Source organism: Amblyomma americanum, chromosome 6 (genome assembly GCF_052857255.1).
Source record: "Amblyomma americanum isolate KBUSLIRL-KWMA chromosome 6, ASM5285725v1, whole genome shotgun sequence".
Lineage (NCBI taxonomy): Eukaryota > Metazoa > Arthropoda > Arachnida > Ixodida > Ixodidae > Amblyomma > Amblyomma americanum.
The window spans coordinates 80,764,734-80,780,933 of NC_135502.1; the positions used below are offsets into that span (position 1 = coordinate 80,764,734).

A 16,200-nucleotide genomic window follows, 5' to 3' on the forward strand; every position below is an offset into this window, starting at 1 on the left:
TTGGCAGGTTAACTAATAGATGTACAGAAATGTTTTTCTCGTTACCCTATTAACCTGTAACTTTATGCACGATTTATAAAAAATATTTCGTATTTTAACACAAAATATCTTGAAAATACTTTATAAATTAGTTGTCGCATCATTTAGCTAAAAATTAAAAAAAGCTCGCATGTACACAAAGCATTCCCTCATTGGTCTTACTTGATTGGCTGAAGGTTTTGGAACTGCAAGTCGCCAGCACGGAATTCTGGGAACTCAATCTCCGGCTCTGTAACGAGATTGAAGAAGAAAATTCCATTTACTTGCCGTTTCATGCTTTATGCTTTTGCAGTTAAATTCCTTGCTACAGAAAAGAACAAAGAGAACAAAAGTTATTCTTGCGAGATTGTTTCATCGCGGAAGAATGGCATCCAGCAAAGTTTATTAAGTATGGCGTGAAAATGCATACGAAACAAACAAAGCTCATTCAAGAAATATACCTTTTCATTCAAGCAAGTATCCGACACCACACACGCACCTTCAGATTCACTTGTGCTCACTCTGACGCGTGCCTTCTCGCACCAGTGCTGCTGCTCATGTTCATCCGGTGCTCATCCTCGCTACACTGAGCTTCCTCACACTCGCAGGCGCAAGAATTCAAAGCGCTTCCTATTCAAGCTCAGCGGCAAGCACTGCCACCTCCACACAAATCCATACGTGATCGCCTTCCCTCACGTTCATGCATATACATGACTAAGCGTAAGTCAGTACCAGTGAATGCACCCATGAGTGGAAGACCATGCAAATAACTACCTAGACGATAGCGACTACTAACTCCATACCGAACTGAATACTAATCTTCCTGTATATTGCCTGCTTTAATCATGAGTGAGAATTATACAGGAAAGAAGTTATGGGAGTTAACTTTGCGGCCCAGAGCTATTGGCCCCGTAAACCCAGTAAACCTGTACACAATCATGTACACAGCTTGCACTTACCATCGTTGTAAAAATAACCTTCGCCAATTTCAGTCTGTCGTTTAGTTAAGCGATCTTGCTGTTTCTCACTATGCATACAAATGAGTGACTTTCTTCTGCTTCACAGCTGCGCACTTATCGACGCTACGGCGCACGCTCTTTATTTTCCTGCTTGTCGCTTATTCCACATCCAAATTATGCGCATTTTTTTTTCCTGCAATACTTACGTTGCATCACGGTTCTGAAAACTGATGTAATGATCGCCAGTGAGCTAGCGTTTCCCCCAAGTGTGAATAGACGGCGAAGTCGCAAACACACGCGGCACGAGGCACTTCAAGGAAAAACGCTGGCCCGCTACTCCAGACCTTCGTCCCAGGTGCAGTAGGTGGCGCCACAGGAACACGCGAGGAGCGGCTTCACGGAGAGACTGAGATATGCTCTCACTGAAAAGAGCAAGTGCACGAAAATCGGCAAGACGTGAAAACGCGGCCTAAGTTTAACCACACAGACACCGCTGATAGCCCAGCGCAATTATTTTAGACGGCACCTTTCAGTGCATTAACGAAATACACCTACGAAGGAAGAGACCCTTAGAAGATCTGTATGCTATGAAAACGAAGCCGGCATTTCCTGCACGCAGTCCGTCAATATTGCTGGAGAACCGTTTACGGCAGCCGTGCTGGCAGTCTCTCTATAAGAAACATTTACAAGTTTTCATGCTAGATGCTAATAATCCATGTCGTGTGGCTCCAAGTTTCCGAGTAAATCTATGCACCATGAACCGTTCCCCTTCCACGCAGTGGTGTGCAGCCAATGGAATTCTCGCCCGATTCTTAACTTTCGCCCATTCGCATTACACCCTCCTCTGACTGAAAGCAACTAATCCCAGAAAAGTCGCTACCGACTGAGCGTTTCCAAGCTAAATGTCCGCAACTACAAAAGCCCATCCGTTCTGATGCCTAACGCGGAATATCGGAAGTTTTTGCACATTTTATACACTACGCACAGTGCCAGAAAGAGGGATCAGAACGCTGCGGTAATGCCCTTGTGAAGCACGGAAGCGTAAGGGAAACACACATGCGCGCGAAAGACAAATTGCCCTAAAGACAACGGACTGACATGCTAGAGATCAACCGGCCACCCGTAAAGGTCGCGAACACGGTAACACCGTGCGTCAAAACCAAGAGCACCCGCGAACGCACGGACGCCCGGCAAACGATATATTCCAGTCTCCGGAAGAAGGAATAAAAACACATAGGAGAGAAGGAAGAAAGCTAGACAGAGAGAGAGAGAGAGACCGAAACAAAGGAGACACTAATGAAGGGGCCTCACGAAAAAGAAGAATGAAGAGCGGCGAGGCTCATTTAGGAGCCGCCGGGTGTCGCGGGCCAGCTGCCCGCCCGCATCGACCACACTGGCCACGAGCCGCGGCGGTCGGACGCGCTAATTGGCGAGCAATTATCGAGCCCGAGATCGCGGCGGGAAGCGGGGGGGGGGGGGGGGGGGGGGGGGGCAAAGCGATCGAACGAAGCGCCGCCGAGGACGACAAGACAAGGCGTACTCGCGGCTGGCCGCGGCACGGATTTATCCCGACAGCCTCCACGTAGGTCCGCTTTCTCTCTTCCTCTAGCACGAACAGTTTCGCGTCCCGCGTGTGTCGTAGCTATAGAGCAGCGTGAGACACAAAAAGCGGATTACCTTGAGAACTCGGTTTAATATAGCAACGAAATTGAGGAGCTCCCCACATGCGAGGCTTGTGCGATTGTGAAGAGGGGTAAGCAAAGCCGTACACTCTAACAGAAAGGAGTAAAAATAGAGTAAGCTGTCCTCTGACGCACTCCCTTTTATAGAAAGGAGTGCGCTAGAGGAAAGCGTACTCCACTTTTACTCCCATGCAGGCGTATATTCGTGTTTAGAGTGTAACCACTTAAACGGCCTCGCTAGCTGCATTATTCCAATGAGGAGTGTTGATAATGGAACGACAGGGGCAATAATATAGGCAATCCCCAAGCGGAAGGAATGGCTCAAAGTGTTGACTCATGCGCACTGGCTACATGAGCACCGTAGCGGCAGCGTCCTGGCATTCTTGGCTGAAGAACATCGAAACCTGGGTAACCGCCGTGCAAGAGCCGTCCAGTTCCCTCTAAGCGTGAAACACGGAGGAGTTGGACGTCGAAATAGTGATGTAGCCCCGGCGATAACTATCGGTATCTTCACATCGGTCGTCGTCGAATAGAATACACATTTAAGAAGCAGTCAATACAGGAGGCGGTCACTCCAGTCACTGGAATACACTAATCTCGTTTTGGTTGCTTGTTCGCTTCTCTAGCGGCGTCACTGGAATACACTAATCTCGTTTTGGTTGCTTGCTTGCTTCTCTAGCGGGCATTTAGAGGAACGAGATAATGATTTTGGAGTAAATGTTGCTTGCAATACCACAGAAGTATTAGAAGGATATGAACCCTCAGCAGGTTTTCCCTTGACGTTACACCACAGTCACATGCGCCGACGGAGCGTATATATCGGCAAAATAAATCGTATACGACAGCTTCAAAACTTCGGTGCATGAGCCTAGAGTACGTCTCTCATGCGCCGTCTGTGGCATCAAACGCTCTGGAACTGAAGCTCAGAAAAGAGTGCTGCCAACATTTCCGTGCACTATCGGTCAGTCAGCTCGGCGCGAGGCCAAGACACCTGCCCTTCACACGCGATTGAGCTACGCAGGTTCAGATAACTGTGACACGATCCGCGGCGTGTATTCTGTGCAAATGACGCTTTCCAGCTGGTTCGCACGACAGGAAGCTTTTCGGCATTTCGGAAAGATTTTACCCGGTTAAAGACCCGACTCGAAAGAGAAATCGGCGATCGAATCAGCTTAGAGTAATTTTCTCTTCTTTCCCCAGCCGTGACACTTTTTTTTTTCGCTACTGCTAGAGCGAATTCGGCGCACGAAAATGTCGGCAGGACGGAGTCAAAGAGCAAGGCAAGAAAGAGTTAAAAAGGTGGCCCACAGATACGGCCAACCCACAGTCTCTTGATTAGGGAATCACAGCTCGTGGCTCACAACCTTGTCACAATATCGCAGCCGCCAATACTTCTGCGCCACGATGAACTGAAAATCAGCAATATAAACTTTACAAGCAATGCTTTTTTGTAAGTCAAAGAGTGCTTCTCAGCTGATACAAGCAAACCTGAGTAAGGATTCCCTCTGCAGTTAACGTGGACTTCGTTCAACTGATGCAGCTGATGAAAGAAAGAACAACAGAAAGGAAACACGGGGAAGCAAACCAGTTAGGTTTCTGGTCAACTGCTCTGCACCGAACGAAGGGAAGAAGCATAAAATGGAAGGAAGGCCATAACGTGCACAGGCGCGCGAAGAACCGGAGGATATAGCCTGAGGCAATCGGTGGTGCCAGCCGCCTAGAGGAAACACGGACATGTCCGATTTGCCTTGTCAGCTGGCAAGCGTTGCGTCCATCTTTGAAGAAGGGTTCCCTCAGATATTGCATGGTCAGTCGTAAAGACCGCCACTGCTGCTGAGAGCAGACGTCTCAACCGACCACTTTCAATGGCAGTGGAACGAGGTCTATATGCCACCTCCCGCCGCAACCGCAGACGTCGCAAGCACAACAATAAACCATTCCGATACGGAAAGAACAGTACGTTAAAGAACCCCAGGTGGTCGAAACTTCCGGAGCCCTTCACTACGCCGTCCCTCATAGCCTGAGTCACTTTGGGAAGTTAAACCCATATAAACCATAAACCGTGAACCATAAACCAAACAGCTCTCGTGTAAGCTACTCCAGCGAATGGACACCACGGGGGAGCTGCCTCGCTTTGGGAAAGACCGGAAGAACGTGCACGCTAAGGAAGAACATCCGGTTAAGGAAGTGCGGGAAGTAAGGAAGCGCTGCCGGAAGCACTGCACCCGATGCTGAAAAGATGGAGGTTATGCGCTGGCCACAGAGCAAAGCAAGACCGTGAGATTCAGACAAGAATAACTTTGCCGCCGAGATGTGTTGCACACGACGTCACTTTAGGCCATGCTTTTTGGTCTCCGAAGCGGTGGCCACTAAAACACCTCTGAAGCCTATCACCATACACAGCTGGTCACAGAGCGGTCACGTAGGCGGAGAATGAAGAAAGGCAATTTGCAATATATATAATAATAAATAATTGGTTTTTTGGGAGGGAAAGGAAATGGCGCAGTATCTGACTCATATATCGGCGGACACCTGAACCGCGCCGTAAAGGAAGGGATAAAGGGGGGAGTGAAAGAAGAAAGGAAAAAAAGAGGTGCCGTAGTGGAGGGCTCCGGAATAATTTCCACCGCCTGGGGATATTTAACGTGCACCGGCATCGCAGATCGCAATATATATCAAGATTAATTTTCCGGGCGAACTTGTGCCACCAAACTCAACAAAGGAACCCGACGGCGGTGATACTGTCGTTGGGATCAGACTCGCCGTGCTTCCTGGCCGTGCTCCATTTGAGGACGACTCGGAAGTTTCCTAGTGACGCACGTATATCGCGAATAATGGGCGCATGCATTCTCAACACGCCGCGAACAATGTAGTCCCGCACAGCGCATGCGCAAGGCGACCCACACCACGTGGAGAACAGAAAATGACAAACGGCGGCAATAAAGAAGGAACGCGACTTAAAAATGCATACATAAAATAAGAAAATGCCATGGCCAGTATGAAATAACCGATAGCACACCTCCCGCGGGGCTAGGCGACATTCAGAATGGCAGGCAGGCGCGAACAATACCGCCTAGAGCAGCTGGCGCAAACCGATAGCTCATCTCCTATACAACGGTTTCGAAAAAAGACACAAGAACGTAGGTAAGAGGAAAAACGTAGCGCGAGTTGGGAAAGGACAATTTGCAAGCCGCAATTCCTGCGAGTCAACAAATGCATATCCCTAGCCGAACACAGCGAACTGACAATAGAAGATGACGGAACTGAGCAGATTCAACCTTCCAGTTGCCGCGGGAAAGCCGTTTGACGCAAACAGTGACCTCGGAGCACCGAGGGAGCGTACGAGCGAATTCAAGAAGAAATCTACGCTGCTTCAAACAAGGAGGCGCTTTCCCTTGAGGACGTACTTCCGGCAAGGAGATTTATCGCAGCTGTGCTAAGTGGTATTTAAGCATTAAACGCAACATTTCACATATAGCTTCAGTATACATATCTGACCGTACATTGCAGATGTGCAGCTGCAGTGGTGTGCATGTCTGCTTTTCTTTAGGAGGCATCTACAATGGTGTTTGACCTGCAATTTCATAAGCGGTCACATGTCGTGCGCTCTGCAATCAGCGCATATAGCGTCACTATTTGTGCACATGAATAATGAAAGACGCACCGTGTACCTTTCGTTTCGCAAAACATGTAAAATTATCACATGCACTTATCTAAATGCTGCCAATTACTGATCGCCTAATTACGGAAGCAGACATCCATTAAGGCCTTTTTAACACAACCAATGTATCGGCCGCCATATCTCCATCTTGGTCAGAGCCGCTGCAGTGGCTCAGTGGTTATGGTGCTCGGCTACTGACCCGAAAGACGCGGGTTCGATCCCGGCCGCAGCGGTCGAATTTCAATGGACGCGAAGTTCTAGAGTCCGTGTACTGTGCGATGTCAGTGCATGTTAAAAAACCCCAGGTGGTCGAAATTTCCGGAGCCCTTCACTACGGCGTCCCTCATAGCCTGAGTTGCTTTGGCACGTTAAACCCTCATCAACCAAACCAAACCAAACCATCTATCCATCCATCTTGGTCAGCCAGCAAAACTCAAAATCGCCTAGCCTCGCCTCTGGAACGCTAATTGAATCTTGCGGGCAACTCTCACTTCGACTCTTTGTTTTCCTCTCAATTTAGTTACAAAAACCAAAAGCGATGTCAGTGCACGCTAAAGAACCCCAGGTGGTCGAAATTGCCGAAGCCCTTCACTACGGCGTCTCTCATAGCCTGAGTCGCTTTGGGACGTTAAACCCCCTAAAACCAACCAAACCAAACAAAAACCAAAAGACTGGTTCATGATTTATGGTGTGATTTATGGGGCTTAACGTCCCAAAGCTACTCACGCTATGAGGCACGCCGTAGTGGAGGGCTTCGGATAATTTCGATTGTGTGGGTTTCTCTACCGTGCACTCACATCACACAGTACACGGCTGGCATTTCGCCTCCATCGAAACGCGACCGCCGTGGCCGGGATCGAACCCGCGTCTTTCGGGTCAGCAGCCGAACACCATAACCGCTGAGTCACCGCGGTGGTGAAATCGCAAAGGCATGTACAGCATTGTCTGGTCTATAAGTTAGCTCTGCTCTTAAATTATCGTTGGTTATTTTCATAACGATGCAACTTTACACATTAATTTTACATGTGTTGAAAAAGTACGTTGAGGCGTACTTTATCGAAAAGAAAAAAGATGTCTGTCAGTACACCCACGGTCATGTTATTTGAAAGAGAGATAGGATTTTTAGATGCCTCATGACGTATCACCTTTTTTGATCTGTGGCTCAGTATATTTGGTTTTTTGAACTTTGGCGGTGATAGTGCCCTCTTCGCTATCTTTGTACTACGTGCCTATCGTACCTATGCGTTTTTCTGTATGTATATATTTGCGTTCCTTCTTAATAAAACTTAGTTGCGAGACAGCGCTTGTTTTGTCCCATTTCTGTGTCCTTCGTCCCTCCGCGCTGAATTTACCGCGAAAATGAACTCCGTCCAACTCGCCCAACTCACCATTCTTCCCCAACAGATTTCATTTTCATCGGGCTCTATTATTTGGTCTAACCCCTTTCTGTTTAATCCGGCCACGTCGGCCTCACTGTACGCGGTATGCGTGTGCAGGGCACGCCTGACATCTTGGCATATCAAGACTGCCACCTGCCCCACCGAACTTCAAGTTTTGTGCGGGCCTTTGCTTCCGTCCGCGGGGCACTCGAGGAGGATGTGCCGCATGCTTCGTTCCGACCTGTGGCGTCAAGCCCGATTTTTCAAGGACTGCCTACGCGTCGCGTGCAACACGAATGGAGACAAGCGTCAAGCCACACGTTTCAGCGAGTGGACAGTTACACCGGACCAGACTACCGAGTTTATTTGGGCGTCAGTGCGTCCTCACCTACCCAAGAAGAACGCGAAGGCGAAATCCAGTCCGGACGTTCTGGTGCTGGGGGATGCCCAGATTCCACAGCGGCATACTGACTTGCTGCAATTGGGCCCAAAGTTTTGCCTGGAGCCTCCGATGTCGCCGCCCGAGAAGGTGGCCCTGGTGAAGAGCACCACTAGCCGCGTAGCCGAGGAAGACCGACATCGCTGTGCTGTGGAGTGCGTCGACGCGTTGACAAGAACTGTAGGTAGGCCGCGGAATTGAAAAAGCCTGCGTGCTACGGCCGAGATTCTTGAGAGCAGTAGCCTACGCCTAGTCGTACCCGATAAAGAGGGGTTTTTCGTAGTAATGCCGGAGAATGCTCACTCGGAGAAGGCACGGATCGCTCTTGATAAGAATTTTAAGCAGCTTACAGTCAAGTGCGATAAAGTAAAGGGCAGTGCAGTGGAACTGTTATGCAGGATGAACCTTGCGAAGCTCGCCACGGGTGTTAAAAAGGCTAAGCTGTCACTACTGGAAGTGTTTTCTTGCTGCCAAGACGCATAAACCGGACATTTTCGCACCATAATTTCCGAGCGTGACACCTGGCAACACGCTGTACCCGGGTTTTTGCAAAAGCAACTTGACCAGTTAACAGTTGCCGACCCTTTTGTAGCCCGGAACTCGGGAAGAGTTGTGCAGCACTTTCTGGATAGCAACCCAGAAACGTGTTTTGGGCTCAGTATTGATGTGGAGGATTTGTACTACGCCCTTCCCCATGACAAACTCATGGTTGCAGTAAAGGAGTGTATCGCCCAACAAAACGACGAAGTGCAATTTATAGGTAGAAGTGGGATTTCAGTTGAGAGTTTTTTGGAGCTGCTTTCTTTCAACCTAAATACGGCGTTTGTGGCATGGCGAGATGAAATCTTCCTTCAGAAACAGGGCATATGCATTGGGTCCCGTGTAGCTCGGGTTCTCAGCAACATTTTCCTTGGAAAAGTGGATGAGGCCATATCCCGTAACCTTAATGGTCTAACATTACGGATGTGAAGGTATGTGGACGATTTCCTTGTACTGCTTGGAAAGGGCGGACAGGCGAGGCGTACTGCCGACGTCTTGAAGGTTTTTAAAGAGAATGCCATGGGCCTTAAGTTCACATTAGAAGCACCTATGAACGACGAGCTCCAGTTTCTCGACCTCAGGTTCCAGGAGGGGCATGTGTGTTGGGTGAACAAACCTAGGTCCAAGAAGCCGATATTGAACTTTTCTTCCGGGCACTCCAAGTTGGTTAAGATTAGTATCGCTCTCTCGTGTTTACGCTCCGCACTTGACAAGTCCTGTGTGAATAGCATACCAGAAGGTGCGTTCTTTCAAATACAAAGGCTTGCAGCTGCAGGGTTTCCAGACTCGGTTGTTTCAAGAGCGTGTGAGGAGCTCCTTTCCACGGTAAAGGCTGGTCGTTCCGGGAACACTAAGAACGGTGAGGAGGGAGAACAAAGGAAGAAGAAAACCGTGGCAATTCCGTATGTCCATCGCATGTCGCACAACCTTAGGAATGTTGGGAGGAGGTTTGGAGTGGACGTCGTATGCACAGCAACGCCTTTGTGCCGTGACAAAAAGAGTAGATAGGCGGTGTAACGTAAGCCCGTTCGTGTGCACAGTGCGTCACCGCTCCCCATTTTTTGGGTTGTTTTTGCGGCGTTGTCTAAAGAGATACCGCTTTCATGCAAAAAAGTGTATATTGGACAAACCGGGCGATGCTTCAACGTTCGGCTCATGGAACGTGATAACCTTTCTTCAGACACCGTTCGTTCAAGCATCGCTCAACACTGTGCAGAGTGCACCAAGAAAAATAAAAAGGTATGCAAAGCTGATTTCAAAAAAACCACCGTGTTGTACCGGCATCGAGGCCAGAGCACTCGAGAGATTATGGAGGCGTATTTTATCGAAAAGAAAAAAGATGTCTGTGTCAGCACTCCGTCGGTCACGTTATTTGAAAGAGAGATAGGATTTTTAGATGCCTCATGCCGTATCACCTTTTTTGATCTGTGGCGCAGTGTATTTGGTTATTTGTTTTTTTTTTAACTTTGGAGGTGAAATTGCCCTCTACGTTATCGTTGTACGACGTGCCTATCGCACCTATGCCGTTTTTCTGTATGCATATATTTGCGTTCCTTCTTAATAACACTTAGTTGCGAGACAGTGCTTGTTTTGTCCCCCTTTGAGTGTCTTTCGTCCCACCGCGCTGAATTTACCGCCAAAATGAACTACTCACCATTCTTCTTAACGTAGAGAGCTTATGTGAAAGCCTAGCCCTTTTAAATCATGTACTGAGACAATGGCTGTGCTACAACCCACACGGACTTCGTGTCGCAAGATGAGAGAGCTGTTCTCGAAAACTCAAAAAACAGTAACGCAAGAGCCAAAAGTGTGTGAGAGAGAGAGAGAGAGAGAGAGAGAGAGCGAGGGGGGGGGGTATAAAAGAGGTACGTTCACGAAAGCGGCTCGACATGTGTTCAAAGATAACGTCGCAATACAACACCTCATGAAAGTGCAGGTATGGAGGCAAGACCGCACCGACGAGCCTGTCGTTACGACACGGGGCAAATGCCAGAGAAGATACCCAGCGGGAGCAGCTGCCACTAGCACTGACAAGCCACCCGCGGCCGCGGCTTTGCTCCACTTCACCACACATTGATGCAAGCATGCAGGCGCACTCCTAATGGGGCCACGCTTTTGTACTCTCGTATCGGACGTGTGTGCAACACCGTATGAGTGAAGCAATAAGTCGGCGTGATCTGCAGTCGCGTGCAGAACTAACGAAGATGTTCGCAGCTAAGGGCGGTTCGCGAGTTTCCGGCGCCAGCGAGCAGCTCAGTCAGCACTGCGGACGGTGCGAGAAATAAGTCGCCGTCTAATCAAAAACGGTTCACGCGCCCACTAGAGCAAAAAGCTTCGTGCGAACTTCACAAGAGTATCAATGACGTTCGGCCTAGTTGCAACCATATGTCCATTGACGTAGAACGCTAAGAAACCGGACGGCAGACGTGCAGGACCCGCGGGCGCTAAGTGAAAAATTTTAAAACTTCACCGCAATTCTTAATTCGTTGCACAGTGCCAGCTGTGCGATGGACACATCTGAGGTTAAGCAACGTCGCCGTCGTGCTCGCCGAAAGATGTCGCCACCTGAAACTCCCTGAGCTCATTGCGCCAAGTTCTCCGCACATAATAGGAATTTTTGATTGACACTGAAGGAACCAGCGGAATGAAGACGCAGGAGAGGGTACAGAAGGAGCACACACACTACAGCTCCTTTCTACGTCTTGTCCTCCGCCGGTTCCTTCAGGGTCAGCCACGAACCAACCGGCCCAGCGGCTCACGTTTACTGAAGCTTTGCTTAAGCATGCTAGAGGTGTCCTCACTCCTTACCGCTGTATATGGCGCTACGTTAAAGACGTTAAAGATGCAAGTCATTTCATCCGTCATACGGTGGCTTAGCTCGGCTGCTAAGCGTAAGGACGAGTGATCGAATCCCGGGGCTCGGCGGTTGCGTTTCGTAAACGGCGAAAGAGATAAGACGCCCGTGCACTATGGGATTTCAGTGCACGCTAAAGATCCCCTGGTGGTCTAAATTAATCCGAAGCCCTCCACTACAGCTGCTCTCATAGGCCATGTTGAAGCATTGGGACGTCAAAGCCTGACATACTGCTATACTGCTATCTAGGCTCAGCCCCGCCGCGGTGGCTCAGTGGTTAGGGCGCTCGACTACTGATCCGGAGTTCCCGGGTTCGAACCCGACCGCGGCGGCTGCGTTTTTATGGAGGAAAAACGCTAAGGCGCCCGTGTGCTGTGCGATGTCAGTGCACGTTAAAGATCCCCAGGTGGTCGAAATTATTCCGGAGCCCTCCACTACGGCACCTATTCTTCCTTTCTTCTTTCACTCCCTCCTATATCCCTTCCCTTACGGCGCGGTTCAGGTGTCCAAAGATATATGAGACAGATACTGCGCCATTTCCTTTCCCCAAAAAACCAATTATTATTATTATTATTATTATTATCTAGGCTCAAGTTATCCGTGCATACCATCCACAGGAGTCTGAGCCATATCGGACACGAGGAGGCTCTCGAGAACAGGCCATCTCTGGTCACGTGACACGGACATGTGGGTGCACTTGTGGCGGATGAGGAGGAGGGACACTTTCCCTTCTCGTTGCGCAGAGAAGAAAGAAAAAGTTTCGGTGTTTTTCTCCTTCAATCCTTGTTCACGGTAATCGCAACGGAGGCGTGTTCCTTGGGATGAGTCGGTTTCTGCGAAAGCTTAAGCCTTCTGGAAACAGAAAAGATTCGCAGCATAAACAAAACGCGCACAGAAGACCAGGAAGAAACAAAACAGGACGGTGCTGCACCGTCCTGTCTTGTTTGTTCCTGGCCTTCTGTGTGTGTTTTAATTATGCTGCGAATCTTTTCTCCATTATGGACAGCAAGCAACTGGCTCAATCCACCGTGCTATCGAAAACGGACAGCCCCTCCGCAGTGAATGTCCGGACCCCGTAGAGTATCTGTTACGGGTCCAATTGGACTTACTTTTGGAAATGTGGCGGTGAGTTTGAAGGATGCTTCACTCCCGCCACCGGTTGGCCCGGTATTGCACTACCTACGGGATCGGCCTTGTCTTTAGCGCGTCTTTACTATCCTGTCTTTCTATCCCATCTTTCAACTCTCCTTCTATCTGCACGTGGTAGCGATTGTGGCTCGGCTTGAGCCAGTGAGCAGGCCTGTGCACTTTCCTTTCTTTCTTCCTGGCAGTAACAGACAGACAGACTCGCGTCTTTACTATCCTGTCTTTCTATCCCCTCTTTCAACTCTCCTTCTATCTGCACGTGGTAGCGATTGTGGCTCGGCTTGAGCCAGTGAGCAGGCCTGTGCACTTTCTTTCTTCCTGGCAGTAACAGACAGACAGACTCGCGTCTTTACTATCCTGTCTTTCTATCCCCTCTTTCAACTCTCCTTCTATCTGCACGTGGTAGCGATTGTGGCTCGGCTTGAGCCAGTGAGCAGGCCTGTGCACTTTCCTTTCTTTCTTCCTGGCAGTAACAGACAGACAGACTCGCGTCTTTACTATCCTGTCTTTCTATCCCATCTTTCAACTCTCCTTCTATCTGCACGTGGTAGCGATTGTGGCTCGGCTTGAGCCAGTGAGTAGGCCTGTGCACTTTCCTTTCTTTCTTCCTGGCAGTAACAGACAGACAGACTCGCGTCTTTACTATCCTGTCTTTCTATCCCCTCTTTCAACTCTCCTTCTATCTGCACGAGGTAGCGATTGTGGCTCGGCTTGAGCCAGTGAGCAGGCCTGTGCACTTTCCTTTCTTTCTTCCTGGCAGTAACAGACAGACAGACTCGCGTCTTTACTATCCTGTCTTTATATCCCATCTTTCAACTCTCCTTCTATCTGCACGAGGTAGCGATTGTGGCTCGGCTTGAGCCAGTGAGCAGGCCTGTGCACTTTCCTTTCTTTCTTCCTGGCAGTAACAGACAGACAGACTCGCGTCTTTACTATCCTGTCTTTATATCCCATCTTTCAACTCTCCTTCTATCTGCACGAGGTAGCGATTGTGGCTCGGCTTGAGCCAGTGAGCAGGCCTGTGCACTTTCCTTTCTTTCTTCCTGGCAGTAACAGACAGACAGACTCGCGTCTTTACTATCCTGTCTTTATATCCCATCTTTCAACTCTCCTTCTATCTGCACGTGGTAGCGATTGTGGCTCGGCTTGAGCCAGTGGGCAGGCCTGTGCACTTTCCTTTCTTTCTTCCTGGCAGTAACAGACAGACAGACTCGCGTCTTTACTATCCTGTCTTTCTATCCCCTCTTTCAACTCTCCTTCTATCTGCACGAGGTAGCGATTGTGGCTCGGCTTGAGCCAGTGGGCAGGCCTGTGCACTTTCCTTTCTTCCTGGCAGTAACAGACAGACAGACTCGCGTCTTTACTATCCTGTCTTTATATCCCATCTTTCAACTCTCCTTCTATCTGCACGAGGTAGCGATTGTGGCTCGGCTTGAGCCAGTGAGCAGGCCTGTGCACTTTCCTTTCTTTCTTCCTGGCAGTAACAGACAGACAGACTCGCGTCTTTACTATCCTGTCTTTCTATCCCCTCTTTCAACTCTCCTTCTATCTGCACGAGGTAGCGATTGTGGCTCGGCTTGAGCCAGTGGGCAGGCCTGTGCACTTTCCTTTCTTTCTTCCTGGCAGTAACAGACAGACAGACTCGCGTCTTTACTATCCTGTCTTTATATCCCATCTTTCAACTCTCCTTCTATCTGCACGAGGTAGCGATTGTGGCTCGGCTTGAGCCAGTGAGCAGGCCTGTGCACTTTCCTTTCTTTCTTCCTGGCAGTAACAGACAGACAGACTCGCGTCTTTACTATCCTGTCTTTATATCCCATCTTTCAACTCTCCTTCTATCTGCACGAGGTAGCGATTGTGGCTCGGCTTGAGCCAGTGAGCAGGCCTGTGCACTTTCCTTTCTTTCTTCCTGGCAGTAATAGACAGACAGACTCGCGTCTTTACTATCCTGTCTTTCTATCCCCTCTTTGAACTCTCCTACTATCTGCACGTGGTAGCGATTGTGGCTCGGCTTGAGCCAGTGAGCAGGCCTGTGCACTTTCCTTTCTTTCTTCCTGGCAGTAACAGACAGACAGACTCGCGTCTTTACTATCCTGTCTTTCTATCCCCTCTTTGAACTCTCCTACTATCTGCACGTGGTAGCGATTGTGGCTCGGCTTGAGCCAGTGAGCAGGCCTGTGCACTTTCCTTTCTTTCTTCCTGGCAGTAACAGACAGACAGACTCGCGTCTTTACTATCCTGTCTTTCTATCCCCTCTTTGAACTCTCCTACTATCTGCACGTGGTAGCGATTGTGGCTCGGCTTGAGCCAGTGAGCAGGCCTGTGCACTTTCCTTTCTTTCTTCCTGGCAGTAACAGACAGACAGACTCGCGTCTTTACTATCCTGTCTTTCTATCCCCTCTTTGAACTCTCCTACTATCTGCACGTGGTAGCGATTGTGGCTCGGCTTGAGCCAGTGAGCAGGCCTGTGCACTTTCCTTTCTTTCTTCCTGGCAGTAACAGACAGACAGACTCGCGTCTTTACTATCCTGTCTTTCTATCCCCTCTTTGAACTCTCCTACTATCTGCACGTGGTAGCGATTGTGGCTCGGCTTGAGCCAGTGAGCAGGCCTGTGCACTTTCCTTTCTTTCTTCCTGGCAGTAACAGACAGACAGACTCGCGTCTTTACTATCCTGTCTTTCTATCCCCTCTTTCAACTCTCCTTCTATCTGCACGTGGTAGCGATTGTGGCTCGGCTTGAGCCAGTGAGCAGGCCTGTGCACTTTCCTTTCTTTCTTCCTGGCAGTAACAGACAGACAGACTCGCGTCTTTACTATCCTGTCTTTCTATCCCCTCTTTGAACTCTCCTACTATCTGCACGTGGTAGCGATTGTGGCTCGGCTTGAGCCAGTGAGCACGCCTGTGCACTTTCCTTTCTTTCTTCCTGGCAGTAACAGACAGACAGACTCGCGTCTTTACTATCCTGTCTTTCTATCCCATCTTTCAACTCTCCTTCTATCTGCACGTGGTAGCGATTGTGGCTCGGCTTGAGTCAGTGAGCAGGCCTGGGCACTTTCCTTTCTTTCTTCCTGGCAGTAACAGACAGACAGACTCGCGTCTTTACTATCCTGTCTTTCTATCCCCTCTTTCAACTCTCCTTCTATCTGCACGTGGTAGCGATTGTGGCTCGGCTTGAGCCAGTGAGCAGGCCTGTGCACTTTCCTTTCTTTCTTCCTGGCAGTAACAGACAGACAGACTCGCGTCTTTACTATCCTGTCTTTCTATCCCCTCTTTCAACTCTCCTTCTATCTGCACGAGGTAGCGATTGTGGCTCGGCTTGAGCCAGTGAGCAGGCCTGTGCACTTTCCTTTCTTTCTTCCTGGCAGTAACAGACAGACAGACAGAATAATTCTCAGTGAACTTTAAACGTTCGTGATTTGACGCTCGTGAATGTGACCTTATTCAGCCGTAGCGTTACTTTGCGCTAGTTATAGCTGTGAGCTTTTCATGAACTGGGAGAGTGACGAGATGCCGAAAGGCAA

The 16,200-nt window shown here is 49.3% G+C and overlaps 1 protein-coding gene across 3 annotated transcripts in view; it reads right to left on the bottom strand.

The window, feature by feature from the left end:
• LOC144093785 (uncharacterized) overlaps positions 1-16,200 on the bottom strand; it is a 121,031-nt gene that overhangs the window by 9,533 nt on the left and 95,298 nt on the right. For all 3 annotated transcript variants that reach the window (XM_077627491.1, XM_077627490.1, XM_077627492.1), the window contains one exon: positions 202-268. In XM_077627491.1, the coding sequence (XP_077483617.1) occupies positions 202-268 (67 nt within the window). The remainder of the gene's footprint in view (positions 1-201; positions 269-16,200) is intronic.